Source organism: Pleurodeles waltl, chromosome 3_1 (genome assembly GCF_031143425.1).
Source record: "Pleurodeles waltl isolate 20211129_DDA chromosome 3_1, aPleWal1.hap1.20221129, whole genome shotgun sequence".
NCBI classification, from domain to species: domain Eukaryota; kingdom Metazoa; phylum Chordata; class Amphibia; order Caudata; family Salamandridae; genus Pleurodeles; species Pleurodeles waltl.
In genome coordinates this window covers 274584307-274600870 of record NC_090440.1, presented here as the reverse complement: position 1 = coordinate 274600870, position 16564 = coordinate 274584307, and the positions used below count along the sequence as shown (strand labels likewise).

The window sequence follows — 16564 nt, the reverse complement described above, 5'->3', positions numbered from 1 at the left end:
AGAATCTCGGAAAAATCGTCGGTATTGTTTGCGTTCGGTATCGGGTTAGTTACAACAGATCGACACCGAATTAAGAAGAGCTCCGGTCGCCCTTCAGGGTTTTTTCGATCCCCGTCGGGGCCTGGTCGGCCCGGCCACGTGTCTCTTCAAGGCTGATGGAACGGACCCCATTCCGCTTCTGTCCAAAATGCCATAACAAGTATCCATATACAGATCAACACCTGGTCTGTAACTTGTGTTTGTCACCAGAACAAAAGGAGGATACTTGTGAGGCCTGTCGAGCGTTTCGGTCCAGGAAGACACTCAGGGACCGCAGAGCAAGAAGACTGCAAATGGCGTCGGCGCCGACAGGACAAGAGTGTTTCGAGGAGGAGGAAGAAACATTCTCCACCCAGGAATCGGACTCTGAGGAGATCGATCCCAAAGAAACGCCGAAAACCGTGAGTAAGACGTCGAAGAAAAGAACTCACGAGAAGATCGCTAAAGCCCAGGGGACGCCACCGCCAACAGGCCATGGCTTAACCCGAAAAATAGGTGACCGTCCATCGGCACCGAAAAAGGGCGAGCTGGTGTCGAAGTCATCCGACCTCGGTCGAGATACCGGCACACAGCAATCTCGGGCCCGAGATAGTGGCTCCGAAAAGATTCGGCATCGAGACAGCGGCACCGAAATGGGTCGGCACTGAGAGGGCACGACGCCGAAAGTTAAAAAGGTTTCGTCCGAGCCGAAAAAAGCAGCCGAAAAGGTTTCGGTACCGAAACATCCGGTCTCGGAAACGAAAATAAGTTCCTATTCAGAGGAAGAAGGACTGTCCTCACAAATGAAGACACACAGATTTCAACAAGAATTAGAGACAATAGAGCCAAATCACACACAAAGGCAGCTCTTTATTCAAAAAGATACGGGGAAGATCAGCACTCTTCCTCCAATCAAAATGAAACGGAAACTTGCCTTCCAAGACAAGGACAAACAGCCACACGCAAAGGTGGCTAAACAAGTAACACCACCACCATCCCCACATCACTCTCCGCAACCATCACCTGCAGCCACTCCACCAATGATGCAATCCCCAACACATACGGGAATGAGTCAAGATGACCCTGATGCATGGGACCTTTATGACGCACCAGTGTCAGATAATAGCCCTGAAAGCTATCCAGCAAGACCATCGCCACCAGAGGATAGTACAGGCTACGCTCAAGTGGTATCGAGAGCTGCAGCATTTCACAATGTCAGTGAAACAAGCTTTTGTGGAGCCCTCCCCTCAGGATGGCGATTCTCTCTCCCTGGCAGACCCAGACGAGGATGATTTGCACGACTCTACTGATGAGGTGGGCTCCTCTAGGCCTTGGTGGCCGGCTCAAACTCCCTTGGCGATTCAGTTGCCTACGGGGTCGTCGGACATGTTGGACCCTGAAGACTTGGTCCCCCTGCCCCACCTCCCCGCTCCTCCAAGTGGGTCCCCTCCAATAAGGTCACGTTATATGTTGCCGCCAGGTTGCGCAAGCCTCTGAATAAGGAGGTTCAGGCACACTAGAGGGCAGAATGTCCTCGCCCTTCCCTCCCGGGGAAGGTTTCTTGTACCACGGACATGGATCTCAGAATGGCCACCTGTTAGAAATGGGGTCTCTAGTTGGCAGTCGGTTTGCACCCTGTCCAAGTAGGGACCTTCACTCTAGTCAGGATAAGGGAGATACCCGCTCAGATAAACCCTGCTCACTCCCTTGGTAGCTTGGCACAAGCAGTCAGGCTTACACAAAACACACAGTAATAAGTGAAAACACTACAAAAGGACACCACACCAGTTTTAGAAAAATAGCCAATATTTAGCTATTTAAAACAAGACCAAATACAATAAAAATCCAACAGACCGTAAGAAAAATATGAATTTTGCAAGATTTACTCAAAACTACAGTTCCTTGAAGGCGATAGCTCTGCCTGGGGCTATCTTGGTGTCGTGATCAACAAAAACAACAGTTCAGGCCAGCCGCGGCGTCGCGGGCCAGCTACGGTGCCGGGAAGACCCGCCAGCAGTACCTTGGATTTGCAGGGTGTTGTGATCCTCACGGTGCGCTCCGGAGAGCGGTGCCACTGACGTCGCGGTGTCGGTGCAGGAGTCGTCGGCCCATGAGGTCACGTGCATTACAGATCGAACTTCAGGCTGATGAAGTCAGGTGCGACGGCGTGGATGGCGTCAGGGCTGAGGTTCGAAGCGGGGTGATGCGATGTGCAGTGCCCACAGGTCACGGTGCAGGCAGCGGCTTGTTGACGGCGTCCAGCAGCGTCGGTGAGACCAGGGCTACGGTGTGAAGCTGGCGGTGCGACATGCAGTGTCCAAAGGTCACGGTGCAGGCAGCGGCGGTGTCGTTTCTGAAGCGCTGTCGTCGGTAGGCCCAAGCTAGCGGTGCGGTACGGGACGTGTCAGCAGGAGCGGCATCGTTGGGGATGCCCAGACTCCGGTGTGAGCAGGCGATACCAGAGTGCAGGCCCCCAGGTCGCGGTGCGAGCAGCGTCTCGGTGAAGTCGTCCGATGACAGCGTTGGTGAGACCAGGGTCACGGTGCAAAGTGACTCCGTGCGGCATTGGCAGGTCACAGTGCAGGCCAGCGGTGTCGTTGGCGGCGTCGCAGTGGTTTCTCCTCTTGACCAGCACAAAACACACAGTTCCCAGTGCTGCAGGTCGAGGAAACTGAAATCTTTGGTGTCCCTGAGACTTCAACAGGAGGCAAGCTCTACTCCAAGCCCTTAGAGAACTTTCTCAAGCAGGACACACAGCAAAGTTCACCCTTTGCACTCTTTTCAGGCAGAAGCAGTAACTGCAGGCCAGTCCAGGAACGCAACACAGCAAAGGGACAGTACTCCTCCTTCAGCTATTCTCCTGGGCAGAGGTTCCTCTTGATTCCAGAAAGATTCTAAAAGTCTGGGATTTTGGGTCTTCTTCTTATACCCAGCTCTGCCTTTGAAGTTGGCAAACTTCAAAGCAAAGTCTCAGGTGTTTGCAAGATCCTTCCTTGTCCAGGCCAGGCCCCAGACGCACACCAGGGGGTCGGAGACTGCATTGTGTGAGGGCAGGCACAATCCTTTCAGATGTGAACGACCACTCCTCCCTCCTTCTCTAGCTCAGATGGCTCATCAGGATATGCACGCTACACCCCCACCCACTTTTGCATCACTGTCTAGAGAGGTGCAAAACAGCCCAACTGTCAAACTGACCCAAACAGACAATCCACAAACTGGCAGCGTCACAGACTGGTATAAGCAAGGAAAGGCCTACTTTCTAAAAGTGGTATTTTCAAACAGACAATTTAAAAACCAACTTCACTAAAATATGTATTTTTAGATTGTGAGTTCAGAGACCCTAAACTCCACATTTGTATCTACTCTCAAAGGGAATCTGCGCTTTAAGGATATTTAAAGGCAGCCCCCATCTTACCCTACGAGAGAGATAGGCCTTGCACAGTGAAAACCGATTTGGGCAGTATTTCACTATTAGGACATATAAAACAACACACTAGTATATGTCCTACCTTAAACATACACTGCATCCTGCCCCTGGGGCTACCTAGGTCATACTTACGGGTGCCTTACATGTAGTAAAAGGGAAGGTTGAGGCCTGGCAAGTGGGTACACTTGCCAAGTCGAATTGGCAGTTTATAACTGCGCACAAAGACACTGCAATGGCAGGTCTGAGTCATGTTTACAGGGCTACTAATGTGGGTGGCACAACCAGTGCTGCAGGCCCACTAGTAGCATTTGATTCACAGGCCCTGGGCACCTCTTGGGCACATTACTAGGGACTTATCAGTAAATCAAATATGCCAATTATGGATAAACCAATCCACAGCACAATTTATATGGGGAGCACTTGCACTTTAGCACTGATTAGCAGTGGTAAAGTGCACAGAGACAATAAACCAGCAAAAACAGAGTACAAAACCAGGAGGCCAGAAGGCAAAAAGACAGGGGAGAAGAACCAAAAAGCTGCCAGGTCTAACACCACCTTTTTGCTGAATTTTTTTTAAAGATCCCAAGAAAGGGATCGACAGGTCATGGCGGGCCTGTCAGGACAAACTGGTTGATATTTCTGGCCCTTTTACAAACATTTTGGAGTTACCAGAGCAAGCCAAAGTGTCGGATACTCCTTTGTCTCCTGAGGTAATCTCTGGTTGGGCCCAAAGGGCTATAATATTTCTTGGGAACACCAATTGTGGCCTTTCCACGGAAATGCGCAGGTCACTCCTGATTAAGGTGGATCCGAAGTTGTGGGACCTGGCTTCCGTGGAGACTAGGCCTGTGGCTCAGGGAAATCTCTTCAGAGACCCCTTCATAAAAGAGTTGTCCAAGTTTGTTGCTACCTTTACATCGCTTGACAAGGCGCAATCATCTATAAAAGAAGCTTTTTCAACCGTGCCTTTTTCTCTTGGCCGGTCGTGGGAAAGGGCGCTCAGCCATCCGTTTCTACATTCAAGTCCCAGCTAGAGGTCAAACACTACGCAGAGAGGCCAAGCAGCCACAGTACGGCAAGTTCTTCCCGATTAGGAGGGGGCAGCGTGGCAGAGGAACCAAAGGACCCTTAACAGGGACAGCTGCAAGGAGCCCAATACGGTAAGTGTTATGTTGGTGGTATGCCTTTTTCATTGGGGGGCGGCTGGCTTTTTTCACACAAGAATGGGAGCCCCTTACTTCAGACCCTTAGGTTCTTCAGAAAATAAGTAGGCCATCTCTCTCTTCGAAGGTTTAGGTTTCTTGAGAAGTCGGCTTTGGTTCCCTCCAGGCAGACCACCTTTCTGGGCTTTGTCATAGGCTCGGTGGACAAAATTCTCAATCTACCCTCTCGCAAAATCACGAAGATCCGTCTGGAGTTAAGGAAGACAATCTTACAGCCCTGGACATCCCTGCATCAGATTGCTTAGATAGTGGGATTTTTATCCTCATCCATACAAGCGATTTTTCCATGATCCCTGCATTACAGGGCACTGCAACGATTGAAGGCCTCTCACTTGCGCAAGGGCCTCTCTTACTTGGATCAGGTGACTCTGATGGAAGAGGAACGAGATGGTGGCTATCCCACATGGAGGTCTGGAATGGCGCCAGTGGCTCGGGTTGGGGAGCTCGCTGCAGGGACTAAGTCACTCGGGGAAGGTGGTCTTCCGGTGAGCGAACCCTTCATATCAATTGCCTGAAGCTTCTAGCAGGTTTTTTGCTATTCAATGCTGGACCAAGGACAAAGCAAGCTGTGCAGTCTTGCTCAAAATGGACAATTGTTCAGCAGTCCGCTACATCAACCACCTGGGGTGGCCACCGATCCAAGGCTCTGGCAGACCTGGCCAAGGATCTTTGGGTGTATTGTCTCACATACAATATTTCAGTCACTGCGGAATATCTTCCGGGGTCCTCGAATCAAGATAGCAGACTGGTGTTCAAGGGAGTGACGAGACACGAGTTTGTAGCATTTAGATCCTGGGGATTTCGCAAGCCTCAATGCACAGTGGGGTCCACTCTCGATAGACCGCTTTGCGTCCCGGCTGGATCATCAAATCCCCTGTTTTGTCAGCTGGAAACCGGATCCGTTGGCAGTGGCGACGGATGTGTTTCTTCAGGACTGGTCAAAGGAGAAGGGTTACGTGGATCCCTGAATTATTTTGAGCTATACTGCACTACCCACATTAAACACAGACTAATGGGCCAATATCACTTTTTACCGTTTCACCTTAAGTCACTCTTCATTTGCATTATTTTCCCAATAATTGTTTCTCAACATTTCTGTTTCAATTTGAAATAAATTAGGCACTGACTTACTTCAACAGGTTTCTTTTTCTTTTCTTGTTTTCCACCCATTCAATATCAGATTTCTGGCGTTAAAACATGGTAACAGAATTGCATAACCTTAATGAAATGCTTCTATTGCAAACAAAGCCCTTCTAGAATACATTCCAAGTTACTTTTTGGAATACCAATTTGTCTTGTCACGTGTAGAACACGTATAACATAACAAACATAACCTTATCTGACTCACATTTACTTTCTATCTCACATTCTCACAAAAAGGGCAGATTCCACAGCAAAAAGAACAGAAACTAAGAAGACCTAAGGCAAACAAGGCTTTCCGAACATTTGGGGCGAACTTGGTATTGCTTGTTGAGGAAAACTCAAGTGTATAATGCCGGCAAACTATATGCGGAGTGTCCAAAGTAATTACAAATTCTCCCTTCTCTTAAGAAATTAATTGAAGCAGCAAACACTCTAGGGCAGTGCATGCAGGAGGCAGTGAGAGGCAGGAAGCAGTAGCATTAGAAGCAGCTCAGAAATCCAGCATCATTACTACCACCAATTACAAATTGGGCACAGGCAAAATAGTTTCATGGACAGGTGGGCAAACTGAAATACGGTGGTAATAGAGGGTGTAGTTACTCAGCAGTACAGGGACATCTAAGGCTGCCCACGACTCATGGACAACCTGCTACTTTTGGAATCGAGGAGGGTGTGTCATATCCAGCTTTTGTGATTGAAACAAAAGTAATGAATCAAAATGGTCCTAAAGATGTAGTGTGCGCACATAGTTCTGGAGGGTGCCTGTAAATATCTAGATTGCTTGTTCAATTCAGCAGAATAAAGTTTAATAGCAGAAAACATATGACTTTTATTCTGCAAGGAAAATACTGATGCATGCAGATTCCAAATGTTTAGTTTTCAGTCACAATATTTCACCCAGCCCTCGATAGTATAATTTAAGTTGTAAAACACAGAAATTAACATTGTATATTACTCTGGAAATTAAAAATGCAAGCCTTTTAACTTTGGAATAGATCTCAAAGCACTTCCGCCCCCGGAGGAGGTTCGGTCGAGTGGCAAAGTGTCCTTCCTGCCAGGTTGTCAAAGAAGTACTGCTTTGTGAACATATACAATGACACCCACATTGCAGGCTGGCAGATGGCAAGGATAGGCACTCCACACGCCAAAGAAATGGTAGCAGCCTCAGCCCTTGAAGAATGGCCTCTCAGAGCTTTCGGGGCTGTGCTTCTCAGCCAGTGTGTAGCAGATCTTGAAGAAGAGGACTCACCACCTCAATATGGTCCTCTTCTGTATAGCCTTTCCCTTCTTCGTCCTGGAGAACTCCATAAAAAACTGACTGCGCACACACACTGCTCCTTGGTATGATCATTGTAAAAGATTAAAATCCTCAGTTTTCAATGGGTCAGGGGCAGCAAAGAATGCTAGCAGACTAATGGTTTGCCAAATGTCAAAGAGTCATTATCTTTGAAAAGTATGCCACCAGAGTCCTTAGCACCAACTTCACCGGGAAAATGGTTGTGTATGGTGGCTGCATTTAAAGTGCCCCAGTTTACTCACCATGACAAGCCGACATGAAAGCAATGGTAGTCTTCTAAGTAAGGAGATGAAGCAAGTAACTGGGCATCAGTTCATACGGTGTACCTAAGAAGCACAAGCTACTTACCTTCTCTAACGCCTTATCTGATAGAGACTATCTAGCTGCAGATTCCTTACCTTAGAATGATCCCCAGGCGTTAGACTGGATCTGTAATTTTTTCGGGAGCAGTACCCCTGCGAACCAGTAAAGGCCGTAGTTAGACTCTGCATGGCATCGTCTGTGCCATATGTGAGGTGCATGGTATTTATATAGGCACCACCCAGGCGCAGGGATGTCATTCTTTTTGCAACTTTCCACTCCAGAAGTCCAGAGCCATGAAGAAAACTGACCACTGGTGCATGGAACTAAGGCCCTTGAGAAGGAAACAGCCCTTCACTCAGAATCCGTTCACAGAGCGGGGAGTATGGGTGGGTCAGTAAGGAACCTGTGGCTAGATAGAGTTCCTACCACATAAGGTGTTACCGAGGGTAAGTAACTTGTTCATCTGATGTAGTTTTCTAGCTGCAGATTCCTTACCCTTAGAATATGTAGAATATGTACCCCAGTAATACCTCTCCAGAGCTGGAGCAGTGACTTGGATTAAACTAGGAAATCCTGCAGGAACAAATCGGCAAAGTGTCCGACTAGGAGGACCCGACTGCCCAGGCAGTAGTGTTTAAGAAACAATGTTAGGAAGCCCGCATTTCTGCCTGACAGATATCCAGGACAGGTAGCCCGCAAGCTAATGCAGTGGTCGCTGCCTTGGCTCTATTGGAATGAGCTTATAAACCTTCAGGCGATTGCTTTTTAGTCAATGCACTGTAATTGTGTAATGGCTCAAAAGGAGCACACGTCAGAAATGTGAGGACTAAATTAAGGTCCCACTGTGGCATAATGAAGGGTGCAGGTGGAAATGCGTAGGAGACCTTTCAAAAAACCTGAGGGCGTGGCTGATCTGGCAACTGCAGGAATGCGAAACTGACTTCTTGCAGGAGCAACCACAGGAAAGCACCAAGTTCATGCCTGCATTCTTGTGTTCAGCGGCATACAGCTTTGTGTCCCGGATCACCTTCAGGTACATGAGGGCACATTTGTACTACAACTTCATGTTGTGACCCAAACCCAGGCACCAGAGACCTCAGGCGGATCCAATACCAACATCAGTTTTCTGCAGTCAAGAATGTTTTGAAACCTGTTGTTTTGATTGAGGACATTGTTCCCTAGCGCACTGAAATTTATTTTCAAAACCCAACAAAATGTGGAGTGGATCTTTGGACCTGGGTCGAAAGGCGTGGAAAAAAAGGAACTAACGCCAGCCCCCTGTACGTTTCTCCACTCAATCATTCTAACGGCAATAAGAATCCAATGAGAAGCCGCACTGCACCATTTAGTGGCATAATGGAGAAACGTTTCTCGATCCAGTCACGCACCAGCAAAGTATTCTAAAAAGAATAATCTGTAGTTAGAAGTGCCCATTAGAACCAGACTTAGTGTGACCTCCAAAATGACAGCACAAAATCAGCACTTTATTTTCTGAAGGGCTCACAAAATCAGAGGAAGAAAGGTATATAAAAAGCTCAGCTCCAATCCATTATTGGGCTGATAGCAGGCTGTCACCTCTGCCATTCTAGGAGAAAAACTGCTTGCATCTCGATCATTTTGGGCACTAAATTATTTTATAAAAAGCACTCCCAGGCCTTGCCTGCACAGGATATATGCTCTCTAGGTGTGGACCCAAGCACTACATGAAACCTACAAAAACATGCTCTGGGTGATGACACATATCTGTTGTTCAACTTCCTGACGTCAAGTATGTTGGAAGCAAGTGGTTCCATGTTCACTAGTGGCCTAATGCACATACCAATAGTGTGACAATCATTTGAGTTCATCCAAAGTTGCACCTTTCTTTAAGAAAGTGACCTCTATGCTACCTAATTGAGCTCTGTGGGAACTGATGTGTTAGCCAGGTTATCACTATTTAAGGGACAATAGTGTTTACTAGTCTCCTTCAGGGGGAGATTCCTATGGGTCACTCACATGTAAAAAGTCTGCAATTATTTTTTAAATGGGTAGGTCACTAACAGATGTGTCAGATATGCATGGACGGGGAGTACACATGTTATGTGTATTGCAGGTTTGATTTAAGGACTGTCTGTGAGTTGGGAGTAGTGTTCGGTGGACTACATCACAGATGCCACATGAGTGATACAACATATAACATTATGGAGGTTGTTGAACAATACTCATCGAGTAACTCATGTTTTGGATTCATTTTCCCCACTATCTGTTGTAAGGTGAGACAGTGTTCGCCTGAGGGAACTGTCAGAAACTCCCTTTGAATTATGCAGCTGTTCAGACAATTCTCAGAAAATTACCCTCTTCCTGTATACCACTGCCCTGGCACAAGCTGATCATGCAGGATCTGACTGGAGACGTCTACCAAATTCTGAACCCATACAGTTTGACTGATATTCCCCATAGGACTAGTGCTAAGTCGAGGACAAGAGCAATAGTGCTGCTGGGCTGTCTTCCAAGTAGGAGTCCCCTTACTGCTGTGAGAAGAGTAGCTGGATTTCTTGCTATACAGGAAAGCCTGTATACCAGCTGCCTGAGAACTTTGGGAGCTGTTGTGAGGTCTGCGCCTCCCGAGGACAGAAAACTCGCCCAGTTTATTTGCACAGAGAGGAAATCACAATATGTGAGCCTTGCCAAGGGCCCTGGGTAGATTCTTTACCTGAATTTTTGTTTGTTAACCCTACTTTGTCTCCCCACTACCCCTTGCCTAGAGGAACCTCAACATCACACACCCAGCCAGCAGATCCCAGGTTTAGTGTTGCCGAGAACGTTCACCATCTTGAAAATGCATTGACACATGGCATTTTGGTCTCGTTTCCAGTAGAACAAGCAGGAAACACTACAAAAGTATGTAGGTCAGGGCCTGGGAATCTTTAATCCACTGGTCAGAAGGAACTAGGAGTGTTCCTAGTCCACAGGCTGCAGAACCCTACAAAGCTGAACCCTCACCTAGCTTTTGTCAGAACACTGCTAGACTTGAGAAAGGATAGTAGGCGGACTTTAACTTGCTGCACTTAGCATCTGTGACCTGTAAAAAGGACCCGAGGAGGTTGGAACCCTCCCACTTGAAACTGAAGGACAGAAAGATCTCCAAGGAATATAAGGCTGGCCCATTGGTCGGCTCTACGTCAAAAGCTGAAGAGGACATTCTTGTGTAACCTAGCAGGAACTGGTTCTGAACTGGGCTGTGCTGTTCCCTTGAGTCTCTAGGTACTCCACCTGGGGTCCTGACTGCATTGGAAGTATATTCCTATAGGTGTTTGGGCAACGTTTTTGAAACTTTTACTCCAGAGTTTCAAGGAGAAAGACTGTGATTATTATCCCACTGGCAGTTCCACATTTTCTGACTGAATTTCAGGTTTATCCCAGGCAGAGCAAAATAACTAAGTCCCTTTTCAGATTGGAACGTATAAACTTTTTTAAAGCTATTTCCAGGTGCTAACAGGGCCAATCTACTTTGTGTATCCAACTTGTGCTACATTACAGGAGGTGTCTCAAATCACACCTACGTCTCAGTCTACCATGACTAGTGAATACCATCAGTGCCTTGTGGTATTATTTTCACTTAAATCTTTAAAAATTCATATCTTCAGGTCCCCTTTTCAGGATTTTGTTGTTTTGGTATTAATTAGATTATTAATTTTGTCTCTATTTTCATGAATTAGTATTGTGTTGTAGACTAACTGTTTTGGCACCTATAAATGCTTTCTGTTAAGCCTGTCTGCTCTGTGCAATAGCTACCAGAGGATGAGCTCAGATTAAAATTACTGGAACTTTTGACTGGACCTAACATGATAGTGACTATGTGCCTGATTTAAATTTCGGGGGACAGGTTACTTCATCACAATGCTGACGATATCCTGACTGTTGAAATATAAATCCCATTATTTCCTACGGGATTTATATTTCGGCGGATGGGATATCCATCACAGTTGTGACCATTCCACCGAAATCTAAATCAGGCCCTTTATTATCTGTGGTGAACACCAAATCACTCCAACTAATAAACCACTTTCACACAGTGAAGAATCTGTAGTAAAATAAAGTTTACACCAACAAGAGTGACACCGAAGGTAAGTAACTTATTTGTCTGACTGATAGGTTTAATCGTGAATTCATCACCTTGTGTGACTACATAACAGTACAAGGGTCTTAGGAGTGGACTTTAGAGGAGGTCAAAGAGAGCAAAATGGCCCTTCTAGTAGATCTAATAAAAGAGAAGTTAAAAAGCATTGGCAAAATGTGCAATTGCCCAGGACCCCCATCTCATTAGGGTCCTGTGAAGTGTAATTTTCCTCTATCAATCTTTAACACAGAAGTAAATAATGTGGGACCACAATGTGATTTGAATAAGTAGAATATGGTAACAAAACTTAAAACTGTTCCAAACAGGGGGCCCAAAAAACAGAAACCTCCTGTGTTAAACTGTGTGAGGCACCAGAAGGATGCAAGATGCTAGAAGATCAAGCTTTCTCAGAACCATCAGGGCTATCAGAGTTGCTACCACTTGAAACAACATAAGCCTATGAAAGTCAAGAGGGGACTTGGGCTCACTGATGAAAAATCTTAGAGTAGACAGTAACAATACTACTATCCAAGACAAAATGAGATGAGCCATGGACAAAAAGGCCTGTGGGGCTGATGGCAGGCTGCGGGGAGTTGGAAGTAGGACAACCTCACTACAGAGAGAAGATATTTTGATTGGGACTGCCGTTCCCAGACACAATCCAGTTCTTGGGGTTAAAGGATCCAAGTATCATCACTTTGAACTTCTTCTTGAGGAGCATATTTGATACTCCGAGGTCTAAAATCAGTCTCACCCCCCCCCCCTCCCATCCCCCCCACCATTCTTGACAGCTTAGGGACTCAATAAATATTGGTGTTAGACCTGTGAAGAGAGAAAGGCCTACCTACCTTTGATGAGGCGCTGGAGTGCACCATCCAGGATGGAGCGTGGTCCCTTGCCCTCTGTTTGAAGGCTGTGGTAGTGGTTGGAACTTCAAAGGATCTCTCTGCAAAAGACAGTCAAGTCCAAAGAAACTAGAACACCTGCATGAAGGACATAATGACTGACTGAAACTATGTAGGAGCCATATGGTCAGCCCAACCAGCTACCCCACTAGACGAGACCACTAACTGCCAGGTTAGAAGATGTCACCCTGGCTCTAAATCCACTGGAGTCAACTCCCTGCCATTGGTTAAGCCTCCGTTCCAGGCTGCCAGCCAAGGGTAACAGGACTGTTTGGTACCAGCGGTGGGTGAATCAGACTTCAGAAAAATCTTAACAACAACAGGACAGCTTCAAACTCCAGAAACTTTACTTAGTCCCTCAACAAGACCAGAGGTTATCTCTATATTATCCATAGAAGAATCAGGAAACACCCTCAAGAAACCTATAGCCAAGGTTAAGAGTATATAGGAAAGATGGATTATGGGGCCTGAAATATCCTCAAATTCCTTAAATAGTTATTATCTGGAGTCTTTGCCAGACAGGTCAGCTGTCAAGAGGGCTAGACATGACTGGTACAAATATTGCTACACTGCATCTTTCTGTATGGCGCCTTATGTCCACTAGTTGATACCGCAGACTTTCAAACTTGCCAGGGTCCTCCGATGTTCTCTTCATAGGATAACACCAGCCACAAGGGCTCAATATTGACTAAAGCACTTGTGGGGTTGTGATGTGATCACAGACAGAGCTAGCCACTTCTGGTTTTCAATGATTTTCCTAACTTTCTTTTCTGAAGTAAAGAACTGCCTGGGCATGCCGGGTATTAACTGTTATAGAAAGTGTGAACTGTTACTGAGCTTCTTAGCCACATCTCCTGCAGTAAGCAATGGCTGCCTGACCCTGGTACCCCTGCTAAAAGAAAGCACTTGATCATTCAGGTTCTGATTTGCAGTATGAGTGGTAAACAAAAATCGTCTCAACTGTCACTTCCTGCCAACCCCTAACTAGGAAATGTAAAAATACATTATTATCATGTATATTTAAGGGCATCCCTTAAATTTAAATTAAGCAAAATTAAAAAAAAGGTATATTTAAGTGTGTTCCTATTTGCTCTACAGCAAAACCAAAGTCACATCACAAAGGAAACCGATTTACAGTGTCTGTAGTTGTGTGCTTTTTTTGCTGGTACAATTGCACCAACCCAGCCTCTCTTTAAACTCCATCACTCCAACAGATCGTAAAGGAAAGAAAGTAGGTTCATGCAGTGAAAAAAGGTGTTACAAGCATAAGGACTGCCTCAGTGCACTTAACTAAATCCTGACTTTCCTTCAAAACAGCTATGGCAATCTACATTTGCAGTGGATGATGCAGAATGACCTCTAAAAGTAGGTCTAACCTGTATTTAGTCAAGGAATTTCTGGTTGGGAGAAGATAAACTTTATAAAAGTATTCCTTCCTTTAATCACGTACCAGGCACGATGATTTTGAGGACGCTTAATTCAGCTAATCGTTTTCAGTAATCGTTTTCAGCCATCACACATGACAAACGTCTGAGTCAAACAACATTCTTTATTCTTCAAAGGTCGATAACCAGACTACCACAGACATAGGAATATATATATAATTACAGTTCTGCATTTCTTTGCAATTCTTTGCAAACAAATCTGCAAATGTGACTGTATAGGTTGGTGACTAAGCACTGTAATCTCCTTCTTTACAGGTAAACTGGAATACTATTCCTTTGGAAAATGCCATGAATAAAACCAAGAAATCTCTAAAAAGAATCAAGAAATAGAGAATAGAAGCAACGTCAAACACTCAGTGTCCAAAGACCCTCCTGCATTGTGAGCCAATTAAAATGAAGAAAAAAAAGAATTAGGGGGAGTAGGCCTCACCTTCCTACAGGTTACTAAGAGATAGTGTTTATTTAGACGCCTATATATACTTTGTGCATCTAGTGTTTCTGTTTCATAGTATGGAAGGAAAAATAAGCAAAGAGGGGATGTAAAAAACAAATATCCCAGCAGAAAGCAATACGCTAGGGAAACAGCATTTATAAATGAAAACAAAACTGCATTCAAGAGTGAATTTAAGTACTCACCATCTCTCTTTTTCTGTGCAAGTATAGTCACCTCCTCCCCTTTTGGGAGATCAAGCAGAAAAAGTACTGCTTCTTCCCTGATGATGTTTGTGAAATCTACATTGTTTACCTAGAAAAAAGTGGTATTATTTACAATATAAATGGAAGCATAATTTGCATCTCATGCCATCTGTTTTGAAAACAAAAAATAATAATTGATTGGTCAAAAAGGTAAAGTAGTAGCAGCATGTGAAGTATTATAATTAAACTGAAAGACGGCTATTACTGTCACTATTTTTAAAATTAGTTTCTCTATTTCTTGATCCCATGCTCACAGCTTTTCAATGAACATATCTCCTTTATGGAAAACAGCAAGCATGTATTTAACGAAAGATGAATACATATACTACATCAATGCACCTTTATTCTCAAGCACTGGTATCACCTGTAGTCTCACATGGTTCTTTAAAAAAAATAAAAAAATAAAAAAGATTTCCATGCTTCTCTTTCGGATTTTGGCAGGGAAGGCCACGATATTGATAAGCAGGTCCACTATGTCACAGTTTATACCCAGACATGTCAAAGGTATGTCAACTAGGTAAAGGCTTGGCACTACTGCTGCAGGGAAAGCCAACAAATTGCTCTGCACATTCAGCTGTGCTGCCATGCTGAGGCACACACAAGTGTATACTCGGATATGCTTAGATGCATTGATTCAGAAGCACACATGCAAGGATACTCGGTCACTACCTCACACCTGCATACTCACACAAACACAAGTTCACACTTACACATGCACATCTAAACAAACATTCAGTGGTCCACTTTAAAAAAAGGACAGCTTTGGTAGTGGTTAGAAGGGTTTACACAGTAGGCAGCACTGGTGAGTGGTGAGGTGAGGCAGCTGTGTGGCACATAAGTAGGACAGGCTATGAGGAGAGGCTGGAGATGGCATGTCGGGCAGGAGGGAACTGTGGGATCTGAGCAGCATCCACAGTGCTTCAGTGCTCGCATTGGGTGGGCAAAATCAGACCAATGGCTTAAAGGCTAGAAAAGGCTGAGAAGATTAGGAACCCACCAATCCATGCAGTAATATCTGTGATGCACTTTGTTCCTGCAGGATCTCACCACCTACGCCCATTGAATGACATTGCGGTGTCCACCAATGAAAGGGGAACTTTTTCCAATGTGTCTATGTGGGATGGGGTGAGAAAGAACTGCTGATCCCATCCCACTCTATGACTGGTGGGAAAGGGTGGTGTGTGATACCAGCATGAGGCTTCCCTAATACCAGTCACTTCTTTGATGTGGTCTTTGAGTCGGTGTTATCCAAAAAAAAAAAAAAAAAAACTCAAGTATCATGGCTCGGACACACCTAAATAACTAGATGGGTGCTAGATTTTGGATCTGTGCTTTTTGGCATGCAGAAAGAAAATGGCAAGAGCGCACAAATGCACAAGGATGGATGTCTGCTATTTATGATACAGGAATTTGTGTACTGTGCAATGCCTTATATTAACTAATACATTAGCTGTTACCAGTTCAGCTATGAACATGGCAGTAATATCCTCAAGATGAGTACTGGAAAGAGCCAGGGTGAGTAACGTACAGAGCTTATATAATTTGGTATGATTAAAAAAAAAAAAACTCCAAGATTCTGTAGGACGAGGGGCATATTCTAACATTTGTGAAATAAAATTGCATAAAGGAGAATGGCATGTTTTTAACTCAACACTTTGATTCAAACGTTTCTCAGTAATACACATCATGGCAGGCATTATTACCACAATAAACAGAAATTTTAATAAACTAAACTCGGAGACTTACCCTCAGAATTTGATCACCTTCTTCTAATCCTTCTTTTGCTGCTGGACTGTCCTCCAAAACTCCAGCTACAAAAATTCCTACATCGTTACCACCAGCTAATCGCAAACCAACACTATCTCCTTTTCTGAATTTCACCAGCTTCATGCTTGGCCTGAAAATGAATTTGATAACCATATTCCATCGATTAGTGGAATCAACAATGAGCAATAAAAGACTACTACATTTCAACAATGAACTCACTTGAGTCAGAGAAATATAGACG

General features: G+C 45.0%; 1 protein-coding gene across 8 annotated transcripts in view; it reads right to left on the bottom strand.

Annotated features, from left to right (window-relative positions):
• The window catches only part of TJP1 (tight junction protein 1), a 478449-nt gene that overhangs the window by 219668 nt on the left and 242217 nt on the right, over positions 1–16564 (bottom strand). For all 8 annotated transcript variants that reach the window (XM_069222373.1, XM_069222377.1, XM_069222378.1 and 5 more), the window contains exons 11-12: positions 16303–16453; positions 14497–14605 (exon numbers count right to left, since the gene is read on the bottom strand). In XM_069222373.1, coding sequence (XP_069078474.1) covers positions 14497–14605; positions 16303–16453 — 260 coding nt within the window. The remainder of the gene's footprint in view (positions 1–14496; positions 14606–16302; positions 16454–16564) is intronic.